The sequence below is a fragment of the Physella acuta genome, unplaced genomic scaffold, assembly GCF_028476545.2.
Source record: "Physella acuta isolate Inbredline_101_S28 unplaced genomic scaffold, ASM2847654v3 ptg002185l, whole genome shotgun sequence".
NCBI classification, from domain to species: Eukaryota; Metazoa; Mollusca; class Gastropoda; family Physidae; genus Physella; species Physella acuta.
The window spans coordinates 33534-58624 of record NW_026733686.1 but is presented as its reverse complement, the minus strand read 5'-3'; the positions used below and the strand labels follow the sequence as shown (position 1 = coordinate 58624).

General features: G+C 40.5%; 2 protein-coding genes across 2 annotated transcripts; both read left to right on the top strand.

Annotated features, from left to right (window-relative positions):
• Positions 1 to 3164: 3164 nt before the first annotated feature.
• Positions 3165 to 18206, top strand: LOC131932480 (polycomb complex protein BMI-1-B-like; the record flags this gene model as incomplete). The annotated part of the gene is made up of 10 exons (XM_059289389.1): positions 3165 to 3231; positions 3794 to 3919; positions 8750 to 8846; positions 9186 to 9241; positions 10320 to 10469; positions 12462 to 12558; positions 12895 to 12949; positions 16810 to 16911; positions 17163 to 17243; positions 17475 to 18206. Coding segments are annotated over exons 1-10 (1563 nt in total), but the record flags the coding sequence as incomplete, so codon positions are not given.
• A 16-nt stretch (positions 18207 to 18222) lies between these two features.
• On the top strand, positions 18223 to 24204 carry LOC131932479 (mucin-5AC-like). The gene has a single exon (XM_059289387.1). The coding sequence runs from the start codon at positions 18240 to 18242 to the stop codon at positions 21516 to 21518; it is 3279 nt and encodes a 1092-aa protein (XP_059145370.1). The 5' UTR covers positions 18223 to 18239; the 3' UTR covers positions 21519 to 24204.
• Positions 24205 to 25091: the final 887 nt, after the last annotated feature.

The window sequence follows — 25091 nt, the reverse complement described above, 5'->3', positions numbered from 1 at the left end:
GGCTCCTGGAGGGGTAGCACTCGGGTGGTATAAATCACTCCCTCGTAAAACATTCATCTGAGTAGCAGAGGAACGCCTACTTTACTGGTCCGTCTCAAACTGTTTATCAACCGCTCGGCGCAGTACCGACAATGATAAAAGGTTGGGATAATTGCCGGGTGCACCAAGCGAGGCTGGGGCGAGGGTCGCGTCACGCCTCGCTCGCTTGTGTGCAGTTAACTTACAGGCCTACATGCTATTTTTTTTTCTTTGTCTTTTATAACCGCTAATGTTCACTAACTACATTCACGTTATAAACTACATTCACGTCACAAACTACATTCACGTCATTAACTACATTCACGTCACAAACTACATTCACGTTACAACCTACATTCACGTCACTAACTACATTCACGTCACAAACTACATTCACGTCACAAACTACATTCACGTCACAAACTACATTCACGTCACAAACTACATTCACGTCACAAACTACATTCACGTCACAAACTACATTCCCATTGATTATTCCATGACCTCCCCTCCCCTCCGCCCGCCCCCTCCCCCCCCCCCCCTGTTGGCTACATCAAGGAATCCATGTCTGGTCTAAAATAGTTTGCAATGAATTGAATGTTTTCTAATAAAAGAACAGTTAATGAGGGCCAGCTCGTGGGTCAACAAAGAGCCCTCGAAGAGAACTCACGAGATGTTTTGTCTGGTGTTTCTTGCTCCTATTGAAATGGATGTGGGGGAGTGATGGAGGGGCCCGGCTGGACGGCTGGGGGATGATTTGAAAGTCCGCTAGTCCGGCCCTCCCCACGGATGCGGCCCTCGGTAAAGCCCGGCCACGGCTGATCCGATTAGTCTTCCATTACTGGTAATGCCCGGACGCTTTTGAGAATAAAATGAATTGGCAGTGTGCTTGCCTCCCTACACACGGTGGGGGCTGGTGTGGGAGGAAGGAGATTGGGCAACAGCTGACGGGAGGGTGTGGGGGTCTTATCAGTGTCAAACTCTTACTTAACACTGGGACAGGACGCAGGCCTACAACGTGTGTAACTATACCTAACGGTCAACATTCCCTCTTAATGGAAAAGTCTAGTGTGCAACTTGTATTTTGTGTGCGCGGTGTTCTAAAAGTCTTATACCAGGATATATGTATTTTACAAAAGGACTGCGCGGCAGGTTTAAAACTACTGCGCGGCCGCGCAACCGCGCAGCGTAGGGGGAACACTGCTAACGATGCTGGTGTAATGGGGACACAGTAAAGTGCCATTTCAAACCTTACGGTTGGAAGTTCACCAGTTACAGTAAGCACGACGTATGAAATGATACAAGTCAGGACTGCCCAGCCTCCTATACCTAACGTGAGTCATGTATCTATCAGAGATGTGTGGACTCAGGAAAGTCTTACGTACTCAATCGTGGTATCCGAACTCAAGACCTTCGGGTTAGCAGCCACACGCTCTGTCACGCAGTCCAACATAATGTTGACATAGGGCCATCACGAGACATAACATCAGTTCAACATGACACATAATTGTTATATATCACTCGATGCTTCTAGTATGTGAAGATAGATTTGTTGGACATGATACAATTTTTTCAAGAACATAGAACAATTCTCGTACTGTATATCCTTGATAGCTTTACCCTTACGATACGTCAAAGGCTGAATGTATTGTTATACGTGTGGTGTACAGGCTTTGTAGCGTTTGTTGGTACGATTAAAGGACAAAAACCGCTAAGGGGGTCTTAATGTTCGAAGGTCGGTGTAGATCTATATACAGTCTCGTGTCGTGTTTCTTACGCTGGTGTCGATGTTAGGGTCGGGTCTTTGGATATTAGCATTTTAGATTGGAGTCGCTTTAGATACTGATATCAATAGGGGAGTAAGGTTTAGGGGGTATGGTGTAAAGATATGGCATATAATGATAGGACACATAATAGAATATACCATAATGATAGGACATATCAGAATCGGACTTGACATCTACATGCCGTCATGGTAGGACATTCCATAATTTTAGGACACAGCATCAGTATAAATAGGACATAGGGGCCTACCACCAACGTTCACTCTAAGGTGGAAAAGATAGTGTGCTACATGTATTTTGTCTGCGCGGTGTTCTAAAGGTCTTATTCAGGGATATATGCATGCTATGAAATGACTAAGCGGTAGCTCAAAAGTACTGCGCGGCCGCGCAACCGCACACGTTTGATGGAACATTGTCTACCACCATTATAAGACAGACATTTCCCCATTACAGGCCATATTATTGACAGAGAACTTCTCAAGGACTTGACTCTTGTTTTGAAATAACACGAAGACCCGCAGGATACCTTGAAACTAGCAGTATACGTTACCCCCCACCCCCACCGGCCCGCTGTGACCTGGTTCCTGTAAAACCCGAGTCCCCGCTTGACTAACCCCACACAGACAGCAGACCTATAACCGTTTGCCTTGGGCCGGTCTAGCAATCAATCAACCCCGGTCGTCAGGCGGCGGGGAGGGGAGGTGGCGGAAACGGGGCGGTCCCAGGTTTTTTCCCCCCACCTTCGTGAACCACAGCGGCGGGAGAGGTGGGGGGAGGCCAGTGTGGGATGTGCATTGACGAGAGTCAGTCATGTGTGTCAGTTGTTGGGGTACTGCTGCTGCACGTCGCTGCATGTTTCACAGTGAGTAGTGACTGGTACCTCACATCTCTGTGAGTAGTAGTGACTGGTACCTCAACTCGCCGTGAGTAGTAGTGACTGGTACCTTAGATCGCCGTGAGCAGTTGACTAGTACCTCAGCTGTTTGTGTGGAATAGTCTGTGGTTATGCTAGAGCTAGTTCTTGAATTGTGCGTTTTAACATAGCCAAACATCAAGATCAAATCAACTGTTTCTGTGAACTAAACATGAAGCCTTATTTTTCTGTGGACGTTGCTAAGCTTTACATGAAGGCTATTTTTGTGTGTGCCGTATCTGAGTGTTACACCAAGCCTAAAACTTGTGTGGACGTAGTTAAGTATTAAGTTTATGTACGCTAGTTGTGTAGACCTGCCTAATGTTTAATTTAATTTATTCTTATTTAAACTGTTGTAACTTTTTTACATGTATGCCTATTATTTCTGTGGATTTACCATGTGTTTGTTGTATTACGTCAGTCACCTAGTTTTTACTTGCATGATGAAAATGGACCTATATGAAGTCTCTAGTTACATGTATAACGTCACAAGTTTTTTCAAGACCATAAACTATGGTTGGTTCTACGATTTAATATTGTAAGCAGATGTTGTAGGCGTTAAACCATAGACAGCTGATGCTGTTGGGTGTAAACTTGGTTTGGGTTTGTTAAGTCTGATGCTATGTACGAGACTATGGTTGGAGTTTCTCTATCATAAAGCCAGCTTATTTAGTACTGTGATTTGTGATAGGAACGGTTCGTAGACCCAACCAACAATAAAACACTACTGATAAACGGAGCGTTTATAGTGTCGGCATAAAGTGATCTCGAAACCCATGTTCAACATTTGGGATGCATGTTAATAGTATAATATCGTACACCCGGGTTGCCGGCGTAATACACGTTTCTTATTATCATTTAGTGAAATGATCTCAATAAATGTGTCCTTGTAATACGCCGACAGCTCTAATCCCGGGTGTAGCAGCGATACACGAGGACAAATGACACGTTTTTTAAGAAATAACAAATGTTATCAAAGTGTATTATGTTTATAGTAAATCAATGTGTTATAATAATGTATTTGCAGTAAGAATCCATAACAAATGTTATCACAGCGTTATTGAATTTTTTCTTCCAGAAGGCAAGACCGAGCCCAGTAGCGCTAAGCGCCTGAGGATATCGGAATTGAACCCCCACCTTTTGTGTGCCCTGTGTGGAGGGTACCTTATCGACGCCACCACTATCATAGAATGCCTCCATTCGTGTAAGTTTCTTTCTTTACGTATTTGTTTGTCTGAATTCTTATAATGACGCTCCACCTTACAAACATGGAAAGTGAGAAAAAAAGTAAGTCTATAGGGCAAATGAAGTAGAGTTCAATTGTTTCTCTGACCTCGCCATATGAAGAGATAGTGTGGTCAGCACCATGCCCAGTCGCCTTTACCTTCCCTAATACTTTCCAGCTCTCTACCGCAAGACCACTCCGTCCCCCTGTTGAGCATGAAGCGGGTCCCATAACCTTTATCCCAACTACCCAGCGTGCTTCGTCATCCAGCGAGTCTCAAAACAAATACTCCCGTCCAGTCGGAGCTACTGCCCCACTATTACCTGACTACCTGTAATTATAACCTGTAACAGATAATGACCTATAAGATATACTGGTCTGCTAACGGACAACTGTGATTCGATCCTGGACTCCGTAAATCACTCGTGTCATGCTGGTAGCTGTCACAAGCACCTGGAGCGTCCAGTCTCTCGCGGGGCTATCAGTTTCCTGTGGTCATGTCCAGGTCACTGTAGCCGCCCCCCTGGCCTATGTTTACCTACACCAACAACAACCTGTTTCCCCTCCCCCCTCCCAGCACCAACCGTCACTACCTGAATGTAATGTTGTTCATCCACCATCACTACCTGAATTGTTCCTACATCCACTATCACTACCTGAATTGTTCCTACATCCACTATCACTACCTGAATTGTTCCTACATCCACTATCACTACCTGAATTGTTCTTACATCCACCATCACTACCTGAATTGTTCCTACATCCACCATCACTACCTGAATTGTTCCTACATCCACCATCACTACCTGAATTGTTCCTACATCCACTATCACTACCTGAATTGTTCCTACATCCACTATCACTACCTAAATTGTTTCTACTACATGTAATGGTGTTTATTGTAACCAAAACGTCCGTCTGTAGTTCACGCACACCTATTTTTAGCGCAATTTCCATACGGACAATTGCGATTATTAACTCGTCATTTCTGGATGTATGAATGAATGAATGGATGTGTGTCCGCAGCTTTAAGTGGTATCTCCTCCTCAACGAAGCAATATCGAGGACTAGTTCCAAAAGCAAATATGTTAAGCAAGTTCCAAGGATGAATGTGGGCCAAAAAAATTCCCGGAATTCCTTCTTGGATTTCCCTGAAAAGCCAAAAAACCTCGAACAAATGCAGTTTTTGCTCCATATCTCGGCAACCAGACCACTAAGCGACTTGAAACATTTACCAATCGATTCCTGCCATAATTTAGAACAATATTGCCGAAGAAAGTTTTCAAAAATATCCTTTCGTTCGGTCACACATTTTTTTTAAAAATTATTTAAACTGAGCATCGTGTAGGCCTAGGATGATATTTTAAACTGAGCATCTTGTAGGCCTACTCGTTAAAATAAAACTATTTCCGTTGATATAGGTCAATATAGTTGTCTTTTTTTTTACTTATTAATTCAAACGTTATTTTTGTACCCTATTAATTTATTTATAATTTATATGAGAGTGATAGGGAGTTACTATTACAAGGTTTTTTTTCGCTAGGCCTAATCATTTTTTCACATTTAAAAAAAAAATTGATTAAGGAAATTGCGCTTAAATTGTCACTAGACGTTTTATTAACTTGTTTTGTAGTAACTTGGTCTGTGTGTTGTCGCTTAGGGTGGAGTGGGGGGGGGGTCATTCTTTTCAATGAGGGAGTAATGACAATCGTCCTTTCTTATCATGATGGTATTATTCTTATCTTAAAAGTACTTGCAAAAAAAATCAGATTTTTTTTTTTTTAAATAGAGTACCGGTACTGAAAAAAAATTAATTTGAAACTTCAAACTTCAAATTGCCCGAAATTTACGTGTTTATTTTAATCTCATAATTATTAAAAAATTTTTACTGATTGTGTCAGTAAGAGACTTAAGTGCCCTCTACTAGAAGAGTGGCTACAATACTAGACCCCTTTAGGGAGAAAAAAAGGATTTTTTTCCCTCTGCGCATAACTCGAACAAGACAAGGATTTTGTGGAGCCACGAAAATCTCGAGTGCTGTGTTTGCTCGCGGTTACCTTGATTCCACATACACATTCCAGGACAGGGAGGGAGCAATCGAGGGCAATTTGCCAACTTGGCTGCATTGGGATTGATAGTTTTACAGGAGGGAGGGAAGGGGTCGAGAGGGAGGGATGGAGAAAACAACGGCCTAATTGGCTGGAGAGTTTGCTAGCCTCTAACACAAGAGATCTTACTCTCCAGCGGCTAACGTTGTTTTCATTCTCTACTTAAGCATCATCGATATTCATACCAACGTCACACAATACATGTGTATCTTTAAAACTACATTCGTATTTATTTATTTAGGCATATGTGTGTGTATGGAAAATAAATAAGTATGAATTGCGCATGTGTCTATTCAAAACCAGGAAAAAACAACAACAAAAAACAGCTGCAGCTGATATCTGCTGTCTGGTTAGCTACACGTAAATGCATCTTTTGTTCTTTTGCGTTCGTCTGTTTCTCTGCGCCTTTTGAAACTATCCACATTCGTTGCAGTGTTTCTTTTTTCCCCCGTCAATTATTCCAGGTTTTCTTTTATGCAGCGAGCAACAAGTTTTATTCTTGCCTTGACATTTGTCTCCCCGAGTGTGTCTTAATCCTTTTCTATGTGTATGTCTACATATAAGAAAAAAAGAGCGAATGGCACGCTATTGTTGAGAAGTTCCCTCGCCAGAGGTCTCGGTGTTTGCTCGGCAGTGCTGCAAACAATAATTGACTCCTCGCCGTGCCTGCCCCACGGCTTCCAAATTGCCAGGCTCTTAAAGGTCACTGACATATTCCCTTCCGGTATCTAAGGTTGCCAGAAAAAATGTTGTAACGTAGGAGCGACTTTTCTCTACAGTATTTTGTTACGGGACCCGCCATGATGGATTCTTACATCGTTCAGTGACCCCATCCAGTTGTTATGTAAACCTTTGCAACAAAAGGAATATAAGAACGTACAGATACAGAGTGGTTTTTTTTTTCATGTATAAAATTACATTAGACCAAATGACTAGCAAAATACGGGTAGCTCTAATTGTTGAATGCCTGCTAGTGACTTGTCAACGGCTAGATGCGAATAATTGTTTCCACTCTATTATCTCCTTACACGTCCCCCCCCTCACCCATTATCTCCCCCCACCTCCTCCTATTATCTCCACACACGGATCCCCCGTGGGTCGAGACCTAACCTTCATTTTCCTGTCCCCCGGGATTCTGACATGGTCATTAAGATCACTTGTCCGCGGGCCATTACTTGACTCCAGTCAAGGGCTTCTCTTTGACCATTGGTCGATTGCAGCTAATCTCTGACCGCGGGTCCATCTACATAACTGGCATTTCCCCTTTAAAGAGTTGAAGAAGGTCCTCTAATTAATGCGACAAGCCCGAGTCCATACATGTGTATTGTGGTTGAGTGTGTAAAAGTCACATTTAAACCACATTTAATTAGAGCTACAACCACTACCACATTAAAGTTCAGTCCAAGCTCAGATTGTCTGTGCTATTTGTACATCTTAAAGTTGTACTAGAGTTGATATTTGAAAGCAGTCAATTGCGCGTTGTTTTTGAAGCAAGTAGGCCTGGTATGCCACAGTAAACAACACCTAAATCTAGGCTTAGATCTATGTGTATCAGTGGCCGAGCCAGCAAGTGAGGTTTATAAAGATCTGTGTGTTGACAAAGTCTGGTTTTGTTATTGTTCACGTGGGTCCTCACTAAAACATTTTTCTTGTTTTTAATGTTGGCTTTTTCAACTATACAAAGTTAGCATTGGGTATTTTCAAAATTACATTAAATTAAATGCTCCCCCTATAAACGATTTAAACGTCTCTTCCTGAAACTCTGCAGCATAAACTAAACGCCCATCTGGTAATACATGGAACCAGACACCCAGCTTTTTTAAATCTAACCGCTAACGATATTTAGCACCGTTAACGTAAACTTCTTGAAAGAAAGCCCTACAACTGATTACCTACCTGCTCTAAAGAGTTCTTATCTTATAAAGTATATTTTATTTACCTAACAGTTTCTTTTCGCTGCAGCGCAAGATATTTATTTTTTATGTTAACTGTTTTTTAACCAATTTACGACCTGAAAAAACTAGTCACATACATCATAGTCTAGTCCTATCTCAGACAAGCTTATACCTGAGCCATTTCCGGCTCTTTCGATGATAAAATACAACTTGTTTTTATTACCTACAAAAACTAGTAGAAGTAAACTTTGTACTTTGTATTATTCATCGTTATAGAGTTTGTTTTTTCCCAATGATAACAGATCTATAAAAAAAAAACAACCTTTGAGCTGTTAACGTATTATGGTTTATAAACAATCTAGCCAATTGTTCCTGACTAGCCAAAAGTTGTTGACCTCTGACCCCGGTCTAGTGTACAGCCTAGACAAGTGCAGCAGCCATTTTAGAGCGGGTAAACATTTTAATTGGCTGTCTGGCACACGAGCGGTGCACCACATCACGAGCATGCAAGAGTGGAAAAAATCGTTGGCTTTTGCTCACGAAGAATCGGGAAAATCGAACACTAGACTTCAGGAATAGTTCATCACGTGCATAATTAAATGATTAAAGGTGTCTTGATGTATTAGTGGGCCATTGAAAAATACATCAATTTTAGCGAACTTCCTAAATGTGAATCAAATGTATGCATCAGTAAACTATGTCTGTGTGTGTGAACTGGATGTATAGTTTGTTCTAAAACTCAACTGAATCTTGCTGTATAGTTTGTTCTAAAACTCAACTGAATCTTGCTGTATTTTTGTTTTCAGTCTGTAAAACGTGCATTCTACGCTACCTGGAGACGAGCAACTACTGCCCCATATGTGAGGTACTCATACACAAGACACGACCTTGGCAGAATATTAGGTAGGTCACCGTGTGTACTGACCCCTTCACTGGGTCCCCCAGAAACGTTCAGTACACTACAAGAAATACCGTAACCACGCAGGCTATGTGTTTCATTAAGCTTGTCAGTTTCATTGCTATTAGGATATTTTTATATATTCGCATGGTAAATAAATAAACCAATAAATCGAACGTAATTTTTATAGTCATAGGCTCAACAAGCCTCACTTTAATGTGTTGTATGTATAAATACTATCTGTACGTAAGCTGAAATTTAATTTTAAAATCTTATTTTTACTTGGTTTCGCTTGCCTTAACTATAACCATACTATGACCACTACTGTTTTCTTCTTCATCAAGGCTGGACCATTCGCTACAAAACGCCGTCTACAAGATGGTACCGGGATTATTTCAAAGTAAGTCACTTTTATTTTATGCCGATCTTTAGGTTAGCGTTTTTTGTCTAGCAGTTATGCGCGTGAGGGAGCAGCCCTTTTGTCCGTGAGTACTAGATCAGGCTAAGCCCCTCTAAGAGGGTGGGGCGGCCCCGTCGTGACCGTGGCAACACGTGGACCATGATCAGAGATTTCTTTCTCCCCCACTCCCAGGGCCAGACCGTTGCGACCCCAGGATTTATGTGACATTACCCGTTGTTTGATTGTAGGCTACTTTTAACAGCTCGCGTCAGATGTGCGCCATATTGGCCCGCCTGGCTATGAATATTTATTTGCGTGACATCTTTGTGTAAGATTATACAATTATATAGCTCGATTTAGGGAATAATACAGGTATATTGCTTTATTGGGGGCTGCCTCGTGGTGCCTATAACAGATGGGAATTTTTGTCACACTGTAGCCATAAACTTGAAGTTAAAGTGCATAGCTCGCAAAGAACTAAACATAGTTTTGACTTAATCTCTTTACGAAATTAAATAATCAGAACAGATGTTTAGGTCGGTTGTGTAATGTGTATTCTAATATGCAGTGAAAATTGTGCGTAATGTGTTTTGTAATCAGATGTGTAGTGGGTTATGTAATGTTATTGAATGAGGATCACGTAGAAAAACTTTTATTGTGTGTGCTAACATTTGGAGTGTAAGAACCAAGTCAAGCTATGTAAAAAAAAAAAATTATAAAAAATAAAGCTGCTTGTTCTATAATTATTTGAGAGTGAAGACCGGCAATTGTAAGTCTTGTTTAGCGAAAGACATCAACCTCTGCAGATGGTATTCGACTTAACTAATAAGTCACAATTCAAGACAGGTCTATATGTTTTATGATACCGTCATGAGATTTGACAGTCTTTAAGTAAACAATTCCCTTCCCTATTACAAGTTATCCACCTCTCGCCGTCATATCTTAGTTTTCACCCTCGTCAAGTTGACGCTCAGTGTATGGTACATGTGACACTGGTGTTCGATTAACGGCAGTTGACGCGGTGTTAGTGTTATCTTCCCTTGGCACTTTTGTCTAACAGACTGTCTTTTACTTACAGATGAGATGAAGAGACGGAGGGAGTTCTATGAGAAACACAAGCAAGAAGGTAAGCTTTGTTTTTCTTTCCACTCGTTTTTTATTCTCATTAAAATAATTATCGGCAGACGAGATAACAGAGAAAAATTTATTGACGTTTCGATAGACCATTGTAATTCCGTAATTTTAAAAAAAAAATCAAGGTATAAAGCCAATATTATTTGTTTTGGAAATGTAAGGTAATTTTATTTTAAGGATTTTGTTTTGTTTTATATATTTTAAACTCTAATTTGGAAAAACAGAGTGTGTTAAAACGTATTCATAACTTTATGTGGGAAATTAAAAATGCGAAACAAAAATTCTCTATGCCATTTTCAATCCAGCAATCCAAAAAACGAATTAAATATAGTGTTACATATAACGAGCCCAAATAATCTCGAGTAGACCAATTTCACACTTACTCACACCATTTCCTAGCCCCGACGCTTTTGGCTCATTCGGCACCACGCTCGTCCACGTGCATCTTTTGTCCACCAGCGCGTTCTTTTCTATTTTTGCTCGCGCCGGCAGCATACTTACCGCGCATGTGTAGACAAGCAGCGTGGGCTAGTGATCTGTGTAGGGTAATTGTAGAAAATTGATGACCATACCTAGTCTGGCACATACCTAATTAGGTTACCTAGTCTATTACGTCGTTTACGCTAATTAAAGCCTTGGCTAATTAGAAAATAATGGCCCCCGCTGTCTGTGTTGTGTTTCTTCCAATTACGTCTGCAACAATTACCAGGTGTTGCCCCCATCGAACACGTTTGAAAATTGGAGGCACATTATTTCCTGCCAGATTCAATATTTAAACGGACTATTGATGTCTGATAGTCTTTGTCTTCTGGCTGCTTATATTTTACAATGCGCGGCTAGCGGGGTAGGAATCTTGTTGGTTTTATGGCGACATTCTTTACCTGAGTTGGGGGGTGGGTGGAGGGGGGCGTTACTAGGGGTGTACTTTAATCGGTATCTTCGTAACTGGAGTTATCGTAAATTGTGGTGGTCGTAAATTTAGATATTCGTAACTTTGGGTGTTCTTAACTAGAGTTTTCGTACATTTGGATTTTCTTTTCGCTCATAAGTTCTACCACATAAATGGGAATATCTTAAAGAATGTCATCTATACCTGATAGGAACAAATCGCCTTAAATATAACTGATACAACATGGATTTCACCGTTTTCCGACAGGGTCATTTCGGTGTAAATTCTTGCCGGTATCGCAGCGATTCCTTTACTCCTTTACCAACTGTTGTATTGAAAGGAAAAACTATTTAGATGGATCCTTTATTGCCTAGCTATAGATCAGCGGTTTTTAAATTGGAAAGCGCGGACTAGTGCCAAGGGAGGCGCGAAAAGTTGATCGCGATTTACGAAGTATTTTTAAATATACAAATGCAAATAATTGTTTATTTCTCAGACGTTGATAGCGATTTACGAAGTATTTTTAAATATAAAGATGAAAATAATTGTTTATTTGTCTGTAGTTGATCCCGATTTACAAAGTATTTTTAAATATAAATATACAAGTAATTGTTAATTTCTCAGTAGTTACGTTGTCTCCGTGTGTAATTTAAAGTTACCGTAGAACATAGAATTACTCAGCACAGTTCAATTTTCTTGCTTGTTTACACGCCCTACACTCTGACATGTAGAAACACGAACACACGGACACAACGCAGAGAATACACACAAGTAGTAGCTATACAATGCATAAGAGTGGCCCATACAAGGTTATAGTTGATACAATTTTTAAAATTACGATAAAAAATGTAACTAAACATGTGCTGTTAAGTTTGTCACGTGTTAGGACATTTACATTGCTGCGTCATTTACGCTCAACATCTCCACCTGAGGTTCTTTCAGGCATCTTTTGGGGGGGGGGGGGGGGCGACCCACTATCCGAAGCACGTCTAACTTTCCTAGAACGAAATAGAATTCATATAGGTAAAGTTTACCATTGTCCGACGCCTCCTCCTGCCCCTGAAAAGTTAGCCCCCCCCCCTCCTCCACATACACACCAAGTGCGATCTTTGATGAAGTGGATCACCCCACATTTGACGTGAACCTCGGGGTTCGGGCACCACGTTGTTAATGTCGTCACTTCCTGTTTCGTTTCAGACAAGCGGGGCAGGCTACTGCCCGAGGGTGAGGTAGGAGACCGGATTATCTTCTCACAGGATGAGGAGTTCAGCATATCCATCGAGTTCTCACCTGAGTAAGTCACTCGTACATTGTGGGTAAGGGTTGGGGTAGAGAAAATGTGATAAAGAAAGGATTCATGTGGATAAAGGGCTTTACGATTGAAGGTAGAGAAAATATTTTAAGGTAGAGAAAGTGTGTCAACTAACTTTACTTGAGATTAGGGAATTTAAGCAAAAACGAGAATTAAATTTTGTTTCGTGACAATTATTGGCTGACAGTAGTTGTATCTCCCGTATTGATTGGACTTTAGTATTGGTGGGAGGTTTTCCTACTTACATGAAATACCTTTTATTCTTACGAACCATTCTTTTATCGGTCAACTCTCAACTGACCTAACTTTTATTTACAGCGGCAAGCCAGTGGCAGACACCAAAACCACGTCACTCAAACGTCAGAAAACGAACGTAAGTTTTTAAATCAATTAACTGACTGTTGTACCGTATTGTTCTAAGCTTGTGTCCGTAGAGGTTAAGTGAGCTTCTATCTGTATTCTCTCTTGACACATCGTCTGTCCCCAAACAGTGCTTCTTTCAGACATTTTTCTCCCGGGTGGGTGGGGGAAGGGGGCACTTGAAACTTCCGGGGTGCTGACACTGGTTAAAGTATGTTTTATATATAAATTATATTTCATTCGGGGTAAGGGGGGGAGGGGGTTAACGTGCGTCTTGCCCCCCCCCCCCCCCCCCAACCGCCTCCCGCCGAAGATCTGCCTGAAAGAAACACTGGCCCCAAAAGACAGCAAGCACTACTTAATTCAAACTGAAACTTACCTGTTAATTTTTTCACCGCGTTTTGGGTTGAATTTTTAGTGGGAATTTTTTCTTTACAAGAGGTTTGAATAAAAATTAAATGACTAGACAGTTAAGGAAGAGATTAAAAGTGATAGGGCTTTGAAATAGATAACCGAGCAATTCACTGTTTTAGCTAAGGTTTAGGTGAACGATAAACTGTTTCAGCTTTGGTTTAGTTAGGCCGATAAACCGTTTCAGATTTGATCTAGTTAGGTCGATCAACTGTTTAAGCCTTGGTTTAGTTAGGCCGATAAACTGTTTCAGCTTTGATTTACTTAGGCCGATAAACTGTTTCAGCTTTGATTTACTTAGGCCGATAAACTGTTTCAGCTTTGATCAAGTTAGTCCGATAAACTGTTTCAGCTTTGGTTTAGTTAGGCCGATAATCTGTTTCAGCTTTGGTTTAGTTAGGCCGATAAACTGTTTCAGCTTTAATCAAGTTAGGCCGATAAACTGTTTCAGCTTTGATCAAGTTAGGCTGATAAACTGTTTCGGCTTTGGTTTAGTTAGGCCGATCAACTGTTTCAGCTTTGGTTTAGTTAGGCCGATAAACTGTTTCAGCTTTGATCAAGTTAGGCCGATAAACTGTTTCGGCGTTGGTTTAGTTAGGCCGATCAACTGTTACAGATATGGTTTAGTTGGGCCGATCAACTGTTACAGCTTTGGTTTAGTTAGGTCGATCAAATGTTTCAGCTTTGGTTTAGTTAGGCCGATAAGGCCGATATAGTGTTTCAGCTTTGGTTTAGTTAGGCCGATAAGGCCGATATAGTGTTTCAGCTTTGGTTTAGTTAGGCCGATAAGGCCGATATAGTGTTTCAGCTTTGGTTTAGTTAGGTCGATCAACTGTTTCAGCTTTGGTTTAGTTAGGTCGATCAACTGTTTCAGCTTTGGTTTAGTTAGGCCGATAAGGCCGATATAGTGTTTCAGCTTTGGTTTAGTTAGGCCGATAAGGCCGATATAGTGTTTCAGCTTTGGTTTACATATTGTAGCTCCTCGATGTATACTAGTCAAATAATGAAGCCGGTCGTAAAATAACAGAACCGGTCGATTACAACGTAGAATCGGTTGTTTGTTAACAGTCGCTTTTCATAAAACCGGTTGTTGATGCAAGCATTTACAATGTAGACTTGAAGAAAACAAGCAGTAACTGTGGAAAACATCCGCAGGTAGCACCGGTATATACAACAGACATCTGCCGCTACTTATATGATTGCCGATAGGGTTTTACAATATAGAGGTGTTAACTTGCCGGTATCGCTGCAAGGACTGGAGCCACTGTTAGAATCGGTGCCAGAGCTAGCGTTACGATACCAGCGATAAAGTAAGCTCGATTTACCTCTGTTGACGATAAAATAGTTAACCCGTTAAGTAACCTCAATATAGTTCTCTCGACGACTAAATAATTAACCCTTTAATTAAGCTCGATATAGTTGTGTCGACGTTTAAAATAGTTAACCATTTAAGCTTGATATAGTTCTGTCGACGTTTAAAATAGTTAACCCTTTGCGACTTGTTAGATGAAATGGCGTGGCCAGAAACAGTTGTAAATAAAACATTTCTTTAGAAGTGAAGTCATTGTTTTATATTACTTTGTTAAACACCTAGACTTGGCACACAATCATTCCTAAAACATAAAATAAATAAGACATCTGTGTAATTGGTATCACCATTAACGCTATAAATAAACTATTTTAAAAGAATTAAGTCATTGTTTTATATTCTTTTGTTACACTAATTTTGTATTCACGCAAACCAACATCAACGAACCTTGCAAGTAGATCTAGTATCGTAAGGAAACGCACAGCTAAAATAACCAGTTATTTTTCTTTTAAAATAAATTAAGCCATTGTTTTATATTCATTTATCACCCAATACTGGCACAATCATTCAACAAACTAAAAAAATAAATACAACGGGCTGTGTAATTGGTATCCTAATGAAGCTGGCATCCCCAAGTACAAAACTTGAAATGAATCACCCAAACCACGCAACTATTCTCCAGACTACACGGAAAGGAGGGGGGAGGGGGTGCGCGCATGCTAATGGAACTCAGCCACTCCGGCCGCCCCGGCACAAAACTAGCTTTTTTTTTTCCTCGACACGTTCGTCGTTTAATTTAATTTAATCCGGGCATTTGTCCGTCACGTGCCATTACGCATTAATAGGCAGGCCTCAGCCAATAGCCGAGCGACACAAGGCTGGGAAAATAAAAGCAAGCGTATCCGTAACTCTCTCTATTTATATCTCGAGCCATACACCATTGCTGTTCTATTTATAACAGCCATTCTTATTTGTCCGTGCGACATTTGAATGGTGTGATAAAAACATTTGTAAAGAATCTGAATATAGATCTATGGGTATAAAAATTTACTTTCGCTTCAGATATCTCGCGAATTTATTTGTGCAAGCAAAATCAATATTTAAGCCCTTAGGCTTAAGTTAAAATTTTATGCATCTCTTCCAATTCTTATCATCTTCTTTACTATTAACTTGATGGTTAAATTATCGACGATAGGTTTTTATTATTCAATTATTGAAGTTCATAAAGAGAAGAAGTATCAAACAACTATTTGTATAAACGATAGGCTATATATAACTGTTTAAACGGAAAGAATAATCTTACCTTTCTTCTCACCCCCCCCCCCCGGCCCTCCATTCTCATCGCTGTTCAATTAGACAGCGCATGCGTGAAGCAACGATTTAATTGGCCGTGAAGTGGCACCGTTTCCATGTCTGGCACCGATAGCTTCTTCACAAGTTTGTATTCAACAGCTACACAACACACGTGATCATCTATTGAATGTGCCGTGACAGTATAAACACACGTGACACCGATAGCTTCTTCACAAGTTTCTATTCAACAGCTACACAACACATGTGATCATCTATTGAATGTGCCGTGACAGTATAAACACACGTGATCATCTATTGAATGTGCCGTGACATTTTATTTTGAGACTAGTGTAGTAGTTATTGTTGCTTCGTCAAGGGGGAGGGGGTGCTTTAGGAGTGAACCATTTAATCGCCTAAGGTTCTTAAAACCTCAGGGCTGTAGCTACACTTTTCCACACTTGATTTGTTCCGTCCCCTCCCCACCCCAATATTTTTTTAAAGTACCGAGCCTGAACCCTCCCCACTGTATTTTCACTAATGAACTTACGCGTAGGATGATACATCAGTTATCTTAATCTCGTTAAGAGATCGCCAAAAGATGTATGGAAGCACAGTAAACTTGGTGTACGGCTAAGCACACATGGAACAATGGGCTGGATGCATGAGCTTCATGTTATGTAGTTTGTCTGGCATATCAACTGTTTTAGTGGACAGAACAGATAAAATACCTACAAATGACATGTTACGTACTTATGACAAGTTTAGATGACATGTATTTATGACATCTATCAATGACATGTATAGTTGACATCTCCCTATAAGTGTTTCACCCCTGTTACAAGTCTGCTTCTCTCCAACAGTGCCAACATGATAAACGCTACCTCAAGTGTCCAGCAGCTTTGAGGATTGAACACCTGAAGAAGTTCATCAGGTCCAAATTTTCATTGCCAGCGTCAATACAGGTAAGTTTATTGGTAGGCACAGTTTGGCACATCCATTGCAGTATAGAGCCAGCTAGTTGGTGCAGAGTTTAATGTACTACCACTTACAGAAAGGTGTATCACAATAAGTCAAACACCTTTAGTTTATATTGTTGGTTTCCATTGACCATCTTTAATTCTTGATGTTTTCTTCAATAACCAATGTTTTAAAAAAAATATTTCCACTAATCTTTCATTGACCATAACATTATTTTACCCAACTTCCTCTCCAGATTGACTTATTCCTGGAGAAAGAACCACTATGTGATTCCTTTACCCTCATGGACGTAGCATACATTTATATGTGGAAACGGGTACGTTGTTACTTTCAGCCTAAACTTGACCAGTCCTTCTCCTTAATAGGGCTGGTAAGTAGGTCACCAACCAGTTAAATGGCTCATGCAGGTTGTATTGAGCCGTAGAACTGTTTGGTGACCTACTTACCAGCCCTATTCTCTACCTACTGCTTACCTTATTTTGTTTCTGTCTCATTGACTCATCGTATACAGTTGTCTTTAGGCTTATTTTATCTCCTCTTTTCTCAGGACTGTGTTTTGAGGCTCTTTTACTCCTTTTTTGAAATTCCTGCCAAGATTCGGAAAGTTGAAACTGTGACCTTGAACTCTGAGAAGGTCAGTAAGAAAAACAAGGTTACAGACAAGAAAGATGGCACTGAAGACAAACAAAAGGAAGACAGAAAGACTAAGAATCGGAAAGAAAAACCTAGAGAAAGAAAACAGACAAATATAACGGGAAAGGGGGAGGTGACAGCTAACCAATCTACTGCCAGTCAGCAGCCAGCCAACCATGTTGCTAGCTGTGAAAAAAATCAGATAATTTTATCCAGCCATAATTCTAGCTGTGAAAAGAACAATCCAGTGATACCCAGCCATGATGTTGGCTGTGATAAAAACCAACCAATCAGTGCCAGCCACACTACTGGCAATGAAAAGAACAACTCAGTCATAGCCAGCCATAACAATGGCCTTGAGAAAAACCAGCCAATCAGGGCTAGCCATGATTCTAGCTGTAACAAAACTCAGCCAGTTGTCACCAGCCATGATGAAGGAAGCACCAGAAACCAACCAGATCTGTTGATGAACTGTTCCAATGCTCATCTAAAACGGAAACACTCAGACACTGGTCAGTCCAAGAAAAGCCCCTCTGTTGTAAAGCAAGGCAAGGTCCCCCCACAGACCAACATTCTAAAGCAGGGCAAGGTCCCCCCACAGACCAACATTCAAAAACAGGGCAAGGGCCCCCAACAGAACAGCATGCAAAAGCAAGGCAAGGGCCCCCCACAGAACAACATGAAGACGGGCCCACCACCAGCCAAACAAAGATGTACGTCCTACTCCATTGTGACCAGCTCCAATACTCCAGACAAATGCATCAACCCCAAAGAAAACTCAAAGTCTAAGACCTCTTTAAAAATGCTGATCAAATCTTCAGACAATAAAGTTTCAAAAACATTTCAAGTTTTGCCTACCCCAAAACCTTTCCAGAATGGTCAGATGGTGTCCATCACAGTGAATTCCAACTTGTTTGAGCGGATGGGGTCTCTGACCAAGCAACCCCTGCAAGAACCCCCTGAGGTCACGGCTGAGGTCACGACTTTTAGTCTTCAGAAAAAATCCAACCAAAAAAAGGTAAAAATCAAAGACATTGCCAAAACCACAACAAATGGTACAGACATCCAAACAATTAAACTTGGTCATGAGACAGAGTTGAAGAGTGACAAAATAACACCTACAAATGGCATCAAGGCAGGTCTGTCCCACAGAGCCAATAAAGGTGCTGATCTTGATGCTAAAACAGATACGAAATTCACTGATTCCTTCTCAGACAATTCAAAAAAGGAGGATTTAAAAGATGATGCGAAAATAATCTCAGAGACTGATATTAGTAGCCAGCCAGTAGTCAAATGTGACTCTCCTACAAAGTCTAGCTCGGATAAAAAGTGCTTCATAGATACAAATTTAAACCTCGGTTCAAAATGTGAGCCTGCTATAAAAATGGACACTGAAAGAAAATGTGAAATGTCTATAAAAACAGACTCCAGCCCAAAGTGTGAGGCGTTGACCAAACAGGAATGTGTGAAACAAACGGACCTGGAAACAAAATGTGATGCTGATTTGAAGTTGAGTCCCAGCTCTAAATCTCCTCTTGCTAGTGTTAAAGAAGAGGGGACCCCTAAACGAGTTCTTCTCCAGGTTGTCAATAAAGTGGGGATTGGGAAAAAGGAGAATGAGGTAGACTTGAAAGAGAAACAGCCACTAATTGTAAGTAATGACACAAAAGACGCAGATTCAGTTAAAATAAATTTCCAGAAGTTACCAGAAATAGGTACGGATGCTGATGTCAAGCCAGACAATGTTGATGCCAAGAAATCTCTGCCTGTTGTTGTCTGTAATGGGGCCCCAGAAACATTAGACCCAGGCCCTAAAGACTATTCTACCAAAGGTGAACATCATTATTGTAATGGAACATCCGCAATGGATTTGAGCTCCAAGTCTCAAGTGGTCAATGCCAAGAAATCTGATGATGGGAATTCCATCAGCAGCCCAAAGTGTGAAGAAGAGAAAGAGTTAAAGAGCTCCACTGCTGATTCTACTTCTGCAAGTAAGTCTACACCAGGTTGTAATAACCAGAAAGTACACTCCATCTCTAGCCAAAAGTCCTCAGACCCTAAGGTTGGGGGCGTGTCCTCAGCACAGCTGTTGAAAGCCAACGCCCCCACCAACAGTGTGAGGTCACTTCCTGTTACCTGCACTATCTCTTCCATTGTCACAGTGCCTTCTGCACCCAGCAGAAGCCCCTCCCACTCTGTCATCTCAGTACCAATCATTTCATCTACCACAAACACTGCCTCTGTCTCAGTGGCCGGAACCTCGTCACTGCCACATAACTTAACCACTTCGTGCACAACGTCTACTGCCAAGTCTTCTGTCACTATGACAACGACAGCCTCAACTAACCAGTGTAAAGCCACAGACCTAACAAAGCCCAAATCACAGACAGAGAACATTGTACCTGTTTCTAGTGCACCTGTTTCTAGTGCACCTGTATCCAGTACACATGTAAACAGTACACCTTCATCAAGTGCACCTGTATCTGGTACACCTGTATCCAGTACACCTTCATCAAGTGCACCTGTATCCAGTACATCCGCAAACAGCACACCTGTGCTATGCTCACCTGTACCTAGTACACGTGTATCCACGCCTGATATTATCTTCCCAATCAAGTCACACCAGCACAGCAAAACCCCCCCAGCATCCAGCCCAACCCCCAAGTCAAGCTTCATCAACACTGGTCTGGCCAGCCTTGACAACACCTTCCTCATCACACCCCAGAGAGACACGGCTGCCTTAACAACATCACACAACTCCCCCAAACCTGAATCATCTGCCATCAAATCTTTCCCTGAAGAAGTCAAGCTAGATAACTTCCTCTTTGACACCAAACCATCAGAGAGGATTTCCCCAGAGTCCTCCATCACTACAACAGCCAAGCCTAGAAATGAGCATATCCTCAGTGAGAAACCTGTGAAGAGGGTAGAACCCCAACTGACAGCCATGCACCAACTCCCAAAGACAATCTCCCAGAGTTCCAAACCTTACTCAGTGGCCAGGTCTGTCAGCGTGTCTTCCCACTCCAAGCTCAACAACAACATCATCCAGACCACCAAGATCAGCACGCTGATACCCAAGTCCAACTCCGTCACATCCAAGTCCAGCATGTATCCCAAATCTTCAGCATACCCTTCCACGATAAACAACGTTCCATCACCCAGAGCTTTCCTGAACCCGGTGATGCCCTATCAGATATCCAGACCAGAGCTAGCAGTAAACGGCAGTTCTGAGTATGACCAGACCGTGTCACCTAAAGGACCTTCGTCCATGTCAGTCAAGTCAGCCTCTCACAGTAAAACTTCACTTACAAAACATGCAAAGGAGGTTGAGAGTAAGGCTGAAAAAACTAAAACAAAAAGTATCCCTCCACTGACCATCCCAAAATCCACCTTAGTGAGCACGACATTAAAACTACAGCGGTCACCTGGATCCACTGACCATTACATATTTGCTCCACATAGCCATTACTCCTCATCCAGTCATTCAAACGGGGACCGACCCAAGCCTAAAGAAAAACATGCAGCATCTCGCACCACGTCTTCAGCAGCCGCTGCCAAAAGAGGTGTCTACAACGGTGAAAGGCAAAGGGTCCCCACTATAAAAATCTCTGACATCAACAGAAACCCAATCATTGTAGAGAGCGGCAGCAGCGCTCCGCTCTACCGGAACCAGGCGCACAGCAGTCCCCGTTTGTCCATGGCTGAGAATGGACGCAACCATTCCAGAACTGGCAGCGATTCCAGCCTGCCTAACGGCACGACTGATAGAATAGCAAGAGATAGCCGGCGTCCATCTCAGTCTGAGCTACTGTTGAGTCAACACTGGCGGACCTACCAGGCCGCTGACCTTCTGTTCAATGGTTTCAAACTGCCAGCCCATGGCAAGTTCCATGACCTGCATTACGACACGGATGCTATGCCACTGGACTATTCGCAGTCCTCATCCAAATCATAGCTGGCTACACACTGTTGTGATGTGTCAAAGTCATTCATATCTGGCTACCCACTTGTGTGATGGTCAAATTCATTCAAATCTGTCTACACACTGTTGTGATGCATCAAATTCATAGCTGGCTAAACATTTTGTGAAAGCAATTTTTTCTCTTAGCTGTAAAATCTGAGTCAACAAAAAAAATTGTTTTTTTTTTGTCTTTACTCAAAGGATTACTAAATATTGTGACTTATTCCCAAAAGGATTACTAAAAAGTGAAACTGTTTCCAAAAGGATTAATAATTATTGTGACCATATTCCCAAAAGGATTACTTAAAATATTGTAACCATATTCCCAAAAGGATTACAAACTAATTTGACTGTTCCCAACAGGATTACAAATTATTGTACTGTTTGAAAAAGGATAAATAACTGTTGTGACTGTTTCCAAAAGGATTTACAAACTATTGAGACCAGAGTCCATTTTCCCAATGGATTATATTGTGATAGTATTATTTTGTTCATGTTTCCTATTACCTTATTTATCTTATTTTTAGACTCTGTTCTTAATCAGAATGTGTTACGTACATTTGTATGTATGAATTATGTACATTTGTACGAATCTGGAGGTGTGTCCAATATACCATTGTACAATAGCTGAACAATGCTACCCCAGGTACTCAAGGGTTACAGATTGGATTGTTTCAATAATTAACAACCATGTGATTTAAATCCAGCTAACATTTAGCTGTGAGGTTGCAAAAAAAAAAAAGAAATCTTAACTGGAAGATGTGTGAACTATAAAAACTTTTTGGCTAGACCTTGTAATTTTTATCTGGCATCCCAATTATTTTTTTTTCTAGTGTAGCTTGTACTTGTAGCTTCATGTATTGTGTGACTAAATATTATATTTAAGCTTTCTCCTATTGGAGGAAATTTGTTGTGATTTTTGCGTTGACTTTTTGACAGAGGTTTTGTTAGTGTAAAATATAAATTCAAAATCTAATATTAACAAGTTATATGCTGCAAGATTTAAGACTGCACTACTGAAGCTAGTGTTATTTGTGGTCACTGTTTACCAATATTTCTCTTTCCTCTTTTAGATAATTCACATATTGCCATAATTATTTCACATTTAATGCATGAGGTGGGTTTTGTCATTCTCTGTTAAATATATTAGATCTAGAGTCTAATGGTTTTTCTGGCCTGCTCAATTCTGTTTTTTTTTCTGGCCAATCAATTCTGTTCTGGTCTTCAATCTGTGTTTCTGACCTACTTATTTAACCTAACCGGTTAAAGTATTTAAAAAAAAAAACATCCTAATTTTTTTTAAAAAGATAAAAGTGGCTCATAGTCATAGCCTTTCAAAACATAGGTCATGGCTTTGTCTTTAGTAAGGATTCAAGTAGGTCATTTCTCGACCAACCTAATTTAACCTAGGTCACCACTTTGTCTACATTAAATCTAGGTCAGAGTTCGACCTACATAAAGTTTAAATTAGGTCACCACTTTGTCTACATTAATCTCAGTCAAAGTTCGACCTACATATAGTTTAAACTAGGTCACCACTTTGTCTACATTGAATCTAGGTCAAAGCTCGACCTACATATCTAGGTCTTACCCTAAAGTATTGAAACTTGTCACAGTTTAACCTACATTTAGCACTGTTGACCTGGCAGGTTTAAATAGGTCACGCAAACTTAAACAAAAGTAGGTCATGTTTTAGATCGTGGTCTATCATTTACCAAAGAAACTTATCCAAACATCTGATGAATGAATGAAGACATGTAATTTTCTGTACATATCTTGTAATTTATTTTTGGTGCTTTTTCTTCTTGACACCCTAGATTTGTTTTAATTTATTTATAACAGATACAGAAACATCACTAGTAAGTGAGGTCGTACATCTATAAGGTGTTTTAAATCAGATTTTTAATTGAAACAATCCGGTTGGTATTTATATTTTACTCTGGCAATCTGATTTCAAGTAACATGGTTGTTCTGTATGGACCATTCCATCTGCAATATTCATATCTTCAAGACTAACAAACCATCAAGTTCCAATTTGTGCTTAGTCAGCATTGTTCCATGGATTTGATAGAAAAAAATTTAAGCCTGCATGGTTCAGTAGAGCTAGAAGGTGCTTTAGTCCCATTTCGATATTATAATTTAATACAAGAGAAGCTCTTTCATTTTATAGATTGGGCAATGGCATTTAGTGAATTATGGTATGGCATTTAGTTCAATTATAATTAAAAGTTTAGAGTATGGCAGTTTGACGAGAAATGGCAATCTACTCACTAGTTTTTACAAATAGTCAATATATTTTTAATTATTTAATGAAAAATTGATTTTTTTTCTGTAAATGTGTAGTAGTTATGTAGTTTATTTACCACTAATGCATGAGTTAATTGTTGTGGGTTTGGGTTAGTGTTTTGTTAAGCATTATTTAAAAAAAAAAATATTTTGTATTCGCTGCAATTTAGCGCAGCAGAATACTTTAAAATCTAGTGCTGTTCTGTGCGGATTTATGATGTTCGTGGGCCACAAGTAGCTGTTGAGCTCATTCATACGTCACACGTTATGACCCCTGCAGATATTCATATACATTCTGGAGCTTACAATCCGATTCAGTTACGGTCCCCATGATCATATTTCAGACTACTGCTTGGTACGATCCCTATATATTTACAGCTCATACTTTGGATACAACGACCCTGTCCGTTGTCCTACTCCATATAATGTGTCACCCCCCCCCCCCTCAAAATTTTTATACTCACTACGACCCCTGAAGATTTCATAATGTGACCCTTCCAGTCGTCCTTTTCCGGAAATTACGAACCCTTTGATGTTGTGTCCTACTGTGGATATGTCACCCCCCCCCCCCTCAGGATTTTATACTCCGAAAATAAGAACCCTAAAGTTTCCACCTATTCCAGATATCACGACCCCTAAAGATGCCATACTTCGACCCCTCCATACTGTGACCCCTCATATGACATGAAGATATGACATGATTTTATATGGCTGTTAACACGTGATGAGGCGTTTAAAGTGCAGTATATGTACATACACATTAAATTATTATTTACCTTGAACACACCTGTGTGACGGTTGGGGAAGATTGGGTTATGCTGTATTGAGGTGTTTCTTGTTTATATGCCTGTGTCAAGTGTTTTGTTTTACATTGGATGTCAGATGTGTTACTTCGATTCTTTTAATATTGTATGTTTTTTTTACGTGTGGTAATTGGGTTGTAGAAAATGGGAAATAACTCATTTTAGACATTTTTAAGTCCCTTTTTATTTATTTTTAAAATTGTAAACAAAACAAAAAAAATCGATTTTTAAAATCTGGGCCATTGTAAATTGCCATGATCGCAGTGTCTCATGTTTAGGAAACGCTACATTTTTTAAAAAGTCGTTGGTGTATTTTTGTATTATTCAGTGAGGTGGGTGTAAACACCCTTAACTTTTGACGAACATTGTCTGACACCACTTGTTCGATGTGTCGATAATTCCAACCATGTGCCAGCAATTATTTTTTATCATGCTTATCTATCTATACCTTCGTGGACACCAGCACGACTCAAGCCGA

Excerpts from the sequence above, each read along its gene's own strand:
- LOC131932479 (XM_059289387.1), top strand. The coding sequence starts at position 18,240 with ATGAAGACGGGCCCACCACCAGCCAAACAAAGATGTACGTCCTACTCC.